The following is a 13,674-nucleotide window of genomic DNA, read 5'->3' as shown; positions in this document are numbered from 1 at the left end:
CGGAGTCATTTTTCGCGTGTCACTCATATTTGTTCCATTTTCTTTTATGTCAATCATTTGACTCATTTATCGTCGTATCAAATCGAAGTGAAAGTTCCAGTTAGTACAATAATATTACCGATAAGAATCAGAGTTGAGTACAAGTTCAGAAAAAATAATGAGTAGTAATATGATATATTAGTTTGAAACATATACTTCCAACTGACGTATGTGCGGTTATTTATCTTCCTTTCAATCGCATCATAAAATATACGGGAAGATTTACAAAATAATTGCCTGGAATTATTTTGTAAACAACACGGGGAAAATATTGCCAACAATTTACAATCACTAAATCTTGCCATTAATCACAGAATTTGTTCAATCATTCTTTTTTTTAATACATATATTTTATTTGGAATCTAATGAATTGGAAAAATTCTATGTACTTAAGTATAATCCATCTAAGGAAAGTAAATTTGAATGTGATCGAGTAAGCTATTCGACATTTTTTACTATTTTAAAGGATCAATTATAGATTGTGAGATTGTCGGCCTAAGCTATCGTAGGAATGTTTCGCGAATTTCTTTTCGTGAGTTTACTATATCTGGGAACCAAGAGCGTCGATGGACTTCAAAGATGGGGCACACAGTTCGGGCAAGCACCTGTGTTAGAAAGATTTTTCTGGAGAACGGTGGACTTCGCCTATCCAGATGAAGCCAGCAGAAAAATGGCAATGATGAAAGGAGAATTCATTCCAGAAAACGCGTTGCCTGTTGGTATAGAAATTTGGAGAAACAAGCTGTTCGTCACGGTACCGAGATGGCGCAATGGTAAGTTGAACGTATATATTATAATATTTTATAATATCAATTTATTGTTTATATATTAGCTCATTCCCATTTTGGTATATTAGGAAAATTGATAAAAGAGTATAAAACTTTAGTATTTTATTTTACATCTTCTAATAATTTACTTCTAATATCACGAATACTAGGTACATGGTAACTATGAGAAGCGTCCTTTTCTTCTTTGAAAGTAGTTCGAGATTTTTTATCGCGGAATAACTAATCATAATTCGCAGCTACTATTGTTACATTAATAAAATTCAAACATTTATTTTCTTATGGAAAATGAAATGCTTCTACCGAGACGTATTTGAAAATTAGTCAAAAAAAGAGTTGCTCGGCAAACAGGAACAATATGAATATTTAGATGAATGTCTCGTGTCAGGGACCGGAAGTTACATTAAACACAATGTACAGAAGATCACTGCAGGCAGTGCGCGCCTGTAGAACCTCGTCTGGCCGACTTCCGGCTCGCGACAAAAAGTGCCGAAAACTGTGCGAGCGATTTCAATGGGGCATTTCTATGTCTCCGCTGGCCTCCGCCTCCACTTCAACCCAAATCCTCCACCCAACACTATTGCCCAGGAGGGAACCAGGGGTGAATGGGCTTATTCTCTCCTGTGCTCTTTCATTTCCCACTTTTTTCTTGCTCTTGATGGTTTACGTTTATTATACACGTTGGCGCGCGCCAGGTCATTGTGTATAAAACAAAAAAGTCGACAATGCTCACACATCGTGTACAATCTTTCATATCGCTATCTTTAACCTCTCTACTTTTCGATACTCAAATCTGCGGCTTTTTTTGTTTTTTGGATATTGTTTTTGCTTCTTGTTATGGTTGCGAACTTGTATTTCACCTCTTCTAACTCGTGCTATTTTATTTCGTAATCGTTGCATTAAAAATTATAAATTTATTTTCTATTATAAGTTATTGAAGATTTAAAACATACATTTAATTTAAAAACTGTATATCCGTTTATTTATTCCGCTAAAATATGATAAATTATATAAAATGTATGACAACATTTTGTTGACTTTTTGAATTTGATGTCACTTATTAGTGATATCACTTTTAGTAAAAGGGTATCCTTTAATATGATACATATGTGTGTACATATAGGTAAATCCACAAAGGTTAACAAAAAAATCAAGGGTACAATTAATGTTACGATAACGAATATTTTTGAGATGTTCAAGAGGATGACTAAACATGTATTTAATTCTAAGATCAATTAATTCAATCAATTTTGGTCATGTGAGATTTGTTGATAGCGTATTGGACTCCTGTATCTCATTTAGGATATGCATGCAAAAACTCGAAAATGTAACATCATATTTTTTTCTATAATTTTCATATAATATTTACAAGTTCCTTCACATGAAATTTATAATATGTTAAGGAACGTTTAATATCACGTAATATGTTTCATGGTGTTACGCGATATTATATAATTAACCAATCATGGCAATTTATTTGTTGTTCCTTTTCTACTTTCCTTTCCTTTCTATATTATTATTTTGAACCATTTCAGATACTTAATTGACTTCAGTTCCTTCAACGTGTTTATTTTTTCTTACGCAACAAATATTTATTGTTCATTTTTCGTCTCACTGTTCTTCAGTGTACCTACCGTTTTCCTCTTTCTCTTCTTTCGCTTTTGCCATTTCCCATTTATATTTCCTTTCTATTCTTGCCATCTCACCAGTCTCCTGAAACTTCTATAAATGCGTCAAAGCCCACCGTAGTTGGTATTGTTTTAAGGCTAACTTTTTTATACGGCGACTGCTTTGTTTGGATCGTTCTTTCTTCTAATGTCAGCTTTACTTGGACCGTCCAACAGAGGATATGAAATACTAAGAGAGAAAGGGAAGGAAAGAGAGTGTGCCATTCAATTGAACTCGGAAAGTTGTAAACTGCATGGTCTTTTACGAATAATATAGAACTCTCATATAGTTAATGTAGCTAATTTCGCACTATCATAGATAATAACAAAAAATTAGGTATATAATCGCTAATAAGGATAGCTTAAATAATTAAATACTATATAACTTAATTCTACCTTATAATTTATTATAATATACCATATATAATAATATATTACATGTCTCATTACAATATACATTGAAATTATATAAGCTGACTCCCTACATGTAATTTTTTTAGAATATTTTGATAAATTGATCGTAAATTTAATAATAGATTCGGTGAATAATAGCTTGCCACGGCACGTATTTACTCAAAAATTCAAGTTATTATTATGACGCGTTGTACATACAAAAATTTTTCTTTAATATAAAATCTAACAGTGTTACAATGGGCTAACTAAATGCGATTCTAATCTCAAAAATTTCAAACATCTTTCAAAATGTTCAGCGACAAGGTCTGCATGTCTTTTTAGAGTATCAAACGCAATATTGGAGTGTAGTGATCGTGTGACAACCTCGTCACGCAAACCTCGTGACATATCAAAAATGTTTTGCTCATTACCGTAGGCACACTTTCCACCGTATTATATACCTTCGTGTAATGCCAGTTCGACTATGCAATTTACGAAATTTTTAAGATAATGCTAGATGAACTGGATATAGCTCGATAAGATTGAAAGGTCAGGAATTCCACGTGTCAATAATTCAATGGCTTTCTGTCAGTCACGCGATTATATCAATCATATGAGCCTGTCGCACATTCTTATAATAATGTGCATATTTAATCAAGTAACAGTGATGCTCAATTTAATGAAGGAAATAATAATAAATGATTAATTTATACAACTATGAAAATTATTTATAAATAATTAAACAAATAGACTTTGAAATCTCTATTATTTATTAATTAAATTTTTCTGTGATATTTTATGAGAAAGAAATTGTATTTTAACTTTTTATTTCATTTTTATAAATTAGCAATATTGTAAGTTTATCAATTGTACATAGATTTGGAAATTATACTGTCATATATATTTTCTATATACTATATATTTTTAATGTAAATATAAATGTAGCAAATTGCAGGATTTAAATAAAGTGACAATTTCAAAGCAGGATTTACTCATTTATGTAATTGCGAAACAAATTGATAAGTATGTTAATTACTTGCACAATATATCAATTCTTTTAAACGAACATTTTTTGCATATGTATTATGAAATCATAAAAGACAAAATACGCATTAAGATTTTAGGCTGATGTGATAACGATCCATATTTTCTATTACTTATTTTTAGAAGATTAAATTACTGCAACACAACATAAACTATTACTACGATATTTGCAATTGCGTTAAAATTTATTAGTTAATAATTTATATACATATATAAACTTAATTGTGTTTGAAGACATGAAACATTTTTATATGCAAAATAGAATAACATATATAATCAAGAATCATTAATTATTAAAGTATAGAAGAATATTTTACTTTTAAAGTCAATTAAATATCTTCAATATTAAATTACATTTTCAATATTTCTAATGTATTCTTAATCAGATAACATAAATAAATATTCAAAACCAAAGAGTAAAATATTTATTGAATCTAATACACTAGAGCAATTCTATAAAAAATAATTCACTTTTCGTTAATTATAGGAATACCGGCAACATTAAACTACATATCGCTCGACACAAATCGAGGTGGTTCACCGAAGCTTACCCCTTATCCAAATTGGGCACAAAACAAAGCTGGAGCTTGTGGTAGTGCAATTACTACTGCTTATAGGTACGTAATGTTTTGTATGTATTTAATTGCGGCATACATATACACATACGTACACTCAGTAATAAACTATTTTTCCCTTTTTTCAAGATTTATATGTTTTCCCATTTACCATTTTCTTGTATTTTCAATGCTTCGAGGTCGACATCGATTCCCTAACATAGCTATAATATACGTAGTATTCCAAATTTAAATATCAAAACTTTAGAAGCATGTAGAGAATCGATGAATTAAGAAAAAAATTCTTTAGAGATTTGCTCATTTTTGCTCTCTTTTAGAGAAAATCGCGAGAAAGGAAATGGAAAGGATCTCGTTTTTTCACTTATTCATTTACACTTATTTATTCGTGTTATCATCTATTTTATAGAAATACAGTTCAAAATGTAGCGATGTAATCTTGTAGCAATGTATTGTAGCATTACTAACATTGACAAGCCTAATTGCAATTAGATATAGCCTTGGTGACATTTAGCGCACTGCAGTGACGCGCGTACGGTTACGACTCGGTCGCTGAGAATAAATAATTGTAAATCAATAATTAAAAAAGCGAAAACTGTCCCCGACACGTTGTCGAAGATTTGATATTTAAACCAGGGACACCCTGCATATATACATCTATACATGCAAGCATGTAGCACTATTGTAGTTGCGGTAACATTACTCAAGACATCACATTGATTGAATTGTAGCATAAAAGTGAAAATAGCACCTATCCAATTAGTTAGTTAAAAGTGAAATATGACATTTTCTATTATTTCCTATTTCTCATCGCTTCTCATTGCGAAACAGATCTTACAAGAGAAACAGTTACTTTGTAAACGTTAACATGATTAATTATATTCGTTTTGTAACTTCTATTTGAATGTTAATTGCAATCTTCATTTTGTTTAAAATGGAACAACGTGGAATGAATAGTGACCATTCTGAAAGAAGGGAAAAGTAGACGATAAAATCGTATAGAATAGATTAGATTTTGATCCATATAGCAGATATACTCTATAGAAAATATCCCGACTGAATAATACATTTGTCTGTTATTAAATCTCAAATGTGTGGGAACATTCTCTCGCTTTTCCTTGTTTAACACACGGAGAAATAACAGATTTCCTACACATAATTATTAATTTATCATATTAGTAAATACGTAAGTTACAAGTTGTAAGTTGCACAATTCTATTACAAAAGCAATTTTTACAATTTTCCAAAATACAAGTTTAGTCACTAATATTATTAATACATTTTATAAGTGTTCATAGCATGATTATCTGTCTCATTACATACATGTATATAGAATAAACAATTATAAATATTATATAATAAATTATACAATACAATATACAGTAATATGCTTGAAAATAAAACTCTGTTTTATTGTTTAACAAAAGATGTTATAAAGTAGCACTATCAATATCAACATATAAGTTACAAAATTTTTCCAATAATATTATTACTTTTACAAAGATTCTTTTTATTTTCTAACTAGTAAATTGTGAAATATTACGATCTTAGATTTAAATAAGTTTTCACTACGATTGGATGTTATGTTTTTGGTTTTTCAAAAGACAAACGTATGTTGAGCAGCGTTTTTACGCCCACGTATCATAAACATGACAATTACAATTCTCTGAATAAGTAAATATTACTTATTGAATGATTATATTATAGTTTATAGAGTCCAATTAATTCGTTTTTTCAGTTTAGTAAATTGTAAAAACTACAAATTAAAATTCATCCATTGTGTTATTACGCTGAACTGGGCACGACTTTTACTTCATTCGTTTGCTTTATTATAGATCTATTATGAAAATATTGATACATTAATTGTTGCAAAAATATGATGGAAACTACTATACTATATGTATATGTTCTACTAAAATGGAAAATATGAAAGTATGGAAATATGTATACAACTTTCGAAAAATTGGATGAAAACCTATTGTCAAAAAAGATATGGAAAATAACGTGAAGTTACAAGGAGTTGAATTCTGGATATTGTATCCAAAAAATTTATAAAAATTGTTGATAATAATCGATCTGTTAACATAAAATGCGACAGAACTTAAATTTCATATAGGAAGCATTCAAGTATATTTCATCGAAACAATAAGAAATTTAGTATTATTATTCCATTCCAGAATACACGCAGACGTCTGTGACAGACTCTGGGTGTTGGATACTGGTACGATAGGTATTGGAAACACTACGATACAGGCATGTCCCTACACTCTAAATGTCTTTGATTTAACAACAGATAAAATTTTAAGGCAATATAGATTGAGGGCTGAAGATATTAATATGGTACGTACAGCTGTATAATATAAAATTATATAATATTGACATGAAACAAAAGTGTACATACATATTCATATTAACGTAAAACTATAGTAGTCTACAAACAGACTTGGTTGTGGGATATTTTAAATAAACTATAACAATTAAGTCGTAAGATTTTTGTCGTAACCTAATTGATTGAACTGATACGATAAGCAGTAAATCAGATCAATTTAAGCTCAAATGTTCTTTTTCCTCATTAGAGGTAATATTATATCACATTGTATCAAAGTTATTTTACGTAACTCATATGTTATTAATCCATATAAGTATGGATTATATATGCACATATATACATATTTTATATACATATATGCGTATATCACTTTCGGAGAATTTAAAATAATTGTTTGTTTTTACTGTGTTGAAACTACAAATTGCATATGTGCATAAATTTTTCGCTGCTGAAAAAATGGTTGTATCAGAAGGTATTTGCAACTGTTTTATTCCACAACGTAACAGGTTATGTAAACGAATTAAAATTCTTCATATAGAACACTTTCATCGCCAATATTGCAGTCGATTTGGGAAAAGGCGGTTGCGATGACGCTTTCGCCTATATGTCTGACGAACTCGGATATGGGCTGATCGTATATTCTTGGGAACAAAATAAATCTTGGCGACTTACACATAGCTATTTCATGCCGGACCCTCTGGCCGGGGACTACAATATCGGTGGTATAAATTTCCAATGGGGTGAAGAAGGGGTCTTCGGTATGAGTTTATCTCCTATCGCTGCCAATGGATATAGGACATTATTCTTCCATCCTCTAAGTAGTAGAAGAGAATTTGCAGTTTCTACACGAATTTTAAGGGATGAAAACTTGTCTCAAGATAGTTACCATGAATTCCAGGTATGTGCGCAATAGAAATAACAAATTACAATTATTAGTACTATTAATACTAAAATTACACTACTTTTAGTACTTAATTGTGATATATCATAAAGGTATTGACAAGTTATTTATCCTTATGTTTAGTAATATTTTGAAAATAACCTTGTCGTAGTAGAAGATTACCTTTCAAAAAGAGAACTTATTAAATTATCACAATTTTATATTATATATTTCGTTTTTATTATACCTTCTTCGACTATGTAATTATTAAATTATGTATTCATTGGTTGATTAGGAAGGTACTTTCAAAGATATTTTTTATATTAATCATGAATATACTGCAAATATTTATGCATCTATGATATATATAATACAGTACACGTATAAAATGTCCCAAATAAAATATTTATTATTTAGTTATGACCATAAAAATATGAATTTGAATAAATGTCTGGAATCTAGTAATGAAATTACAATACAAGTACAGATTGCGACAAAATTATAAAATCAAGCAAAACGAAACAGGAGCATATGCAGAAATATATGCGGAAGTGCATATATGATTTCGTTTTAAGCATTGCAATTATTTATGATTTTGCAATTTCATCATCATTTTATAATCCAAATGTTACATTCTTAATCTATTAACCGGACAATATTTTTTTGCTGATGTCGGGATGATTACATTTGGAATGAGTAGTTATTTCCATACGATATTATTTCATGGCGAACTATGCCATCATATCCAATAGAGTCGTTTATTTGACATGACCAAATATTTGATCTTACACGATTAAGAAGCTAATAACACAAACTATATATACTTTATAAAAAATGAAGTTATCGCTATTAATTATTAATATTGACAGGTTCTTCCTGAAAGAGGACCACTTGGCCATTGCACTTCTTCTATTATGGATGAAAATGGACTTCAATTTTTCAACTTAATCGATCAAAATGCAGTAGGCTGTTGGAATTCTGCGTTACCATATGCACCTGAAAACCATGCGGTCGTTGCTAGACACGACGAAGCTATGATATTCCCAGCAGATGTTAAGGTATAATTTGATATTTTATTTAAAAAAGACATTCCTAACCTTAATATACTTTTACTCCTTTTCATGTAATTTCACTTTCTGTCCAAAATGATAATTTCTTCTGGATTTATTATTTTTCATGTAATAAATTAATATTAAATTGTATCGTTGCAACTAAAATTTCAAAAGTTATTTGAGTAACAAGTAAGTGAAGAACACTTTTCTTTCTTACAAAAGGGAGGTAAGCGTCGAGTAGTTCATCAGACATATACTATTTTGATTTCAATGCTTTATGTAATATATTCAAAAAGATTTATATTCATTTCTTATCCATTCAAAGTTTCAAAATATATTAAGCATTGATTCGTTCCGTTTAATGAAATCAAATGTGTATATTAAATCCAAAATAAAATTAAAAAATTAATATTTAGAAATTGATTTAAGTAAAATTTCAAATTAAAGTAATATTTAGAATTTATTTCGTGGCATTATTCAAACAATACTTTTACTTTTAAGTATTTAGATATATTTGGAATTATAAGTACTAATCATAAAATATCTTTCACAATCTTTTACAATCATCGCTGTATTAATATATTTTGTACTACACATAAAACATTGAAAAATGACAAATGCAACTTTATCATTTCTAGGTAAATCGTGGTTTGTTATGGATTATATCAGATAGAATGCCAGTATTCTTACTGTCAACTTTGAACTACACCGACGTAAACTTTAGAATATTAACAATACCAGTTCGAGATGCGATCGCAGGTACAGTTTGTGAAAATGTATCTCCTTGGGGATACGTTAGCAATTCTCTTTGGTGGGAATCATAAAATCCCTTTTAAAAGTTACTAAAAAAGTAATACAATTGCAAATTTCTTGTAAAAGAAACTAATTATCTTAATTTTAATTCGCCTTCTTAAAAAACGAGTTGTTATAGATCAAATAATGAAGAAATAATAACAAAGAAATAAAGAAAAGTATTAAACAAATATTATTATCGTCCTTATTTTCCTTATCATCCTTTACATCTTCGACCTAAAATTTAAAAAAGTTCATAACATGAAATTTATAACATCAATAACAATCTTTATATTTTTTCTTATTCAACATTAAGAATCTGATTTTTGTTCTAGTATATATTCACGATTATGTTTTATTATGTGTTTATTATGTTGATTATAAAATTAAAAATTGAAAAGATCTTTTTTTCAATAAATTATACTTCAATAAATTATACTTAGTAATAATATACAATTTTAGATTAACAAAAGATTTCATTGCCTACAGCATTTTGCATTTATACACATATTATTTGCATAGCAATTTGTTATTCAATATATGTTGTTATTATCCCCATTGAATTGTATTATCAGATATTGCATCGTTTAGATACCAATATTATACTTTCAAGTTAGTAACAGCGGAGACATCTATAATCGTAATTGGAAATGTAACTGTCATTTTCCACAAATCAGTTTTGTTTGAAAGCTTACATACCGTGACCGACTTTTCTTACTTGATGGATACTCAATTTTATCTGTTGCAACTGCAATAATTATACTTCTCTAATAAGTCTCTCGGAGTTTCTCAGACCGAGCAAAAAAGTTTCAGGAAGAAACTCAGCTGTGACTTTCGCAGCTGTGTCACGCAGTTTCCAATCTAAAGAATAAAACAGCAGTCGCAATTACGGCAGTAGGATTAAACGATCTCTTAGTTACTTTTGAGAGGAGACATGTTCTCCCATTTTATAGAAGTTTCATTTATTACGAAATGAGAATACAATAGTGTTCTGTGTCGAGTATTTTTCTGTTTCATTGATTATTATTTGCGGGAATCAAATCTGTGAGACGGTAGCCATTCACTAGTTCTTAGAAATCAAACTTCAGGTATACATCTACGTCGGTAAGATTAAAACCAGTTTCGTTTCTTGTGAAACTTAAGAATATAAACAGAGCTGATAGTTCTTAGAAATTGAACTTTAGATATGTGTAGGTATCATTGGGAAGTTTAGAAACAGTTTCACTTTTTGAGAAGTTATTGTATTTTATATGCTAGAGAAATATGTTAATGTAGGTATGTTATTCGTTACAAAAATATAAAAGCACACGTAAAATATGAACAGCCTTTGCTAACTACACATTGAATATGAGTTACGGTACTTGGTATAAAATGTTTAATTCTTCTGAAATCGTAAAAAATTAATTTATCATGTTTCAAACTATATTTTGTGTTCTTGAATAATGAAAGAATTTATTCTTTACATAAATGTTTGATCTTGATGCTTTTATCCAAACACTCTCCAGTTTAGCTGAGTCATTGTACCCAGTTCGGTGGATGTTAGCTAATTTTCATGCTATTATTAAAAACACGTTCAGGTTTTAATATTATGTACCAAATGCCGATCAAATGGAGTAACGATCTCTTGTAATATTTATATTATACAAAGTACGAACAAATAACATGTAAATGAAATTGGGTAATTCTATCCACAAAAGAATTAAAAAAAAGATATAAAATAAAATTTTGTCGAGCGAGGCTCAGTTTTCAAGAAGTTTCAAAATATACTACGTGCGAATGCAATTATGGCTAAGATATGGTTTATCATGCGCCTATATGTATATGTATATGCATACATATAACGCTTATAGTATCTGTAAAGAATAACTATGCAATATTTACGAGTTATTACTATCCAAAAATGAACGAAACAATTTTGGATTTTCTATCATCAATTCAAATTAATTTTTCTATTATGTTTCTATTATGGTAATTACAGACCTGGTAGAAGTGATACCTTTGTTGTAACGGAAACAGAATGACGCTTTTGAGGATATTTCGCGTTTCCAAATCAGCAATTAGTTTTTGTATTATCAAATACAAGTTTTTAAAATGATAAAAAAGAATTCCATTTTATCGAAAACCAACCCCTGAATAAAAAAATTTTATCGTATATTTGTTTCATAGATTTTTCTCACCACGTCGTGTCTTCTTCATATTATTTGACCAGGCCCTGTATACATAGAAATTCATATTCTTTCCTGTAGCAATTTTAGTATTATTCAATCAAGTGCCATTTAGTATTAAGTGATTAGCGGACAAACAATGAATAAATCGAAGCAAATACAATAAAGAGAAAAATTTGGACAAACAATCGATTTGATGAGTTAGCAAAGGTTCTTTTTAACACAGTGCTAATTCTTTTGGTTTCTGAGGCGTGAAAACAGTGATCGAGAATTGGCGTGAAATCGGCCAGCCCTACGGAGCCAGATGGCTCGAGTTAGCCCATTAGTTTCGCCCTTGTTTCCGATAATTTGAAGGCGACCGACTATTCTGCGCTCTGATATACGATCGAATATCGCTTTCTCCCTCCTCTGGAAATTATCCGTTTCACGCCCCCGCTCATAAAATATAGCTACGCGTCTACCCTATGTCTCGCAATAAAAAAAGCCGCTTAGAGTTATCTCTTATCTTTTTTTTTATATCATTTTCGTTTAGCACTAAAATAACAACAGTTTGTTTAGTTCAATATTTTCATATATCGATTACAGAATAAACATAAATGTGCTATTTAAATGTAAATGCAATTCTTTTCATTTTACACAATAGTCCAACTTTGAAAATTGTTCTTAAAAGCTACTCTTAATGTTCTGATTTATCAACGTTTAATTTATAATAACATCTGAATCTGTTTAATTATTATTAAATATTTACTGTATTATTATACGCTTATTATATTTAATTATTAGCTATATTTAATACCAATGAAAAAAAATGTTTAGATGTTGTGGATAATTCCATAAAGAAGATAGGAGATATAACATCAAGTAAACTAAAAAATGAGAATTAAAATAAATTACGATACATAGAACATTTTAAAACATCTAAAATAAAGGAATGTATTAAAAAATTACAATTTATGAATTATAGTTAATAATGGAATTATATTATACAAGTATTACGATTTTTATTCAAGAATTTATTAATTTTTCTAACTGGGGAAAAAACGAACCATACGAATATAAATATTATATTATAAAGTTACAGAACATCAAATATTGAAGATTATAAAAGGCATATATAGGATAAAATGGTATTTCTTCTTTGTAGAATATGAAAAATGAACTTATAAAATGTACTATTTAATTATTATTTATTTATTTTAAGATAGAAAACGCAATATACTTAAGTACAGATAAGTAAGTAAACATGATCAACTTTTCCAATTCTGTAATAAAAGTCATCAATTTTCCTGCTATTTTGCAATAATGTATATATATAGTCAAACTTCATATCATATATTTTTCTTATTTTTTACTTGTAAATTATGTATTCGCGCCATTTATTGGGAGAACGGAAAGTATATATTCCGTGTATAAGTTCTACGTACCTATTTACGCACTTTGTGCAATTACTCCATATTCTGTGATTATAATAATTATTCACGAATAACAAGGATAAAAAATACCGTCGTATTTTTATCTCGCCCGGGTAAGAATTAAGCAGAAATCGTATATTACCGAAGATCGCATCGAACGGTTTGCATAGATCACGTACACGGTCGTCGCCTAAGGGTGAAGAAATTACTTGGAAAGTTGTCGGTGGCCCTGTGAGATTAAGAAAAAGATTCACGCCTTGAATGCTAATTTCAGAGATCGATAGATTGCAGATCGCGATACTTCGCGCCTTTAACTGGCGATTAGAGGGCAAGACGAGATACATCAAAGATCGGTGGCCGTGATACGATGCTGTTTTCAATTTGGAAAACAGACCTTTCACCATACGTATGTTCCCTCGATCGTGATAAAGCCAAACCTTAATGAGCTCCAGACCTGTCTCGTTAACGTTCAGACCATATGCATCTTCCGAAGAAACATATAAATCAAATCTGTAACTGTCGAAGTTACATTAACATAGCTTTA

The 13,674-nt window shown here is 29.5% G+C and overlaps 1 protein-coding gene across 1 annotated transcript; it reads left to right on the top strand.

The window, feature by feature from the left end:
• Positions 1-518: 518 nt before the first annotated feature.
• LOC100740710 (protein yellow-like) lies at positions 519-9,593 on the top strand. The gene is made up of 6 exons (XM_033321170.1): positions 519-812; positions 4,416-4,545; positions 6,678-6,840; positions 7,368-7,727; positions 8,579-8,767; positions 9,400-9,593. Exons 1-6 carry the CDS (start codon positions 551-553, stop codon positions 9,583-9,585), a joined length of 1,290 nt encoding a protein of 429 aa, XP_033177061.1. The 5' UTR covers positions 519-550; the 3' UTR covers positions 9,586-9,593.
• Positions 9,594-13,674: the final 4,081 nt, after the last annotated feature.

This window comes from Bombus impatiens, unplaced genomic scaffold (assembly GCF_000188095.3).
Source record: "Bombus impatiens unplaced genomic scaffold, BIMP_2.2 scf_0396, whole genome shotgun sequence".
NCBI classification, from domain to species: Eukaryota; Metazoa; Arthropoda; class Insecta; order Hymenoptera; family Apidae; genus Bombus; species Bombus impatiens.
Note: the sequence above shows the minus strand (reverse complement) of the source record. Positions and strands in the feature narration are given on the sequence as shown.

Coding starts and splice junctions, on each gene's coding strand:
- LOC100740710 (XM_033321170.1), top strand. CDS start 551: ATGTTTCGCGAATTTCTTTTCGTGAGTTTACTATATCTGGGAACCAAG. Junction 813..4,415: donor GGTACCGAGATGGCGCAATG/GTAAGTTGAACG, acceptor CGTTAATTATAG/GAATACCGGCAACATTAAAC. Junction 8,768..9,399: donor TATTCCCAGCAGATGTTAAG/GTATAATTTGAT, acceptor TATCATTTCTAG/GTAAATCGTGGTTTGTTATG.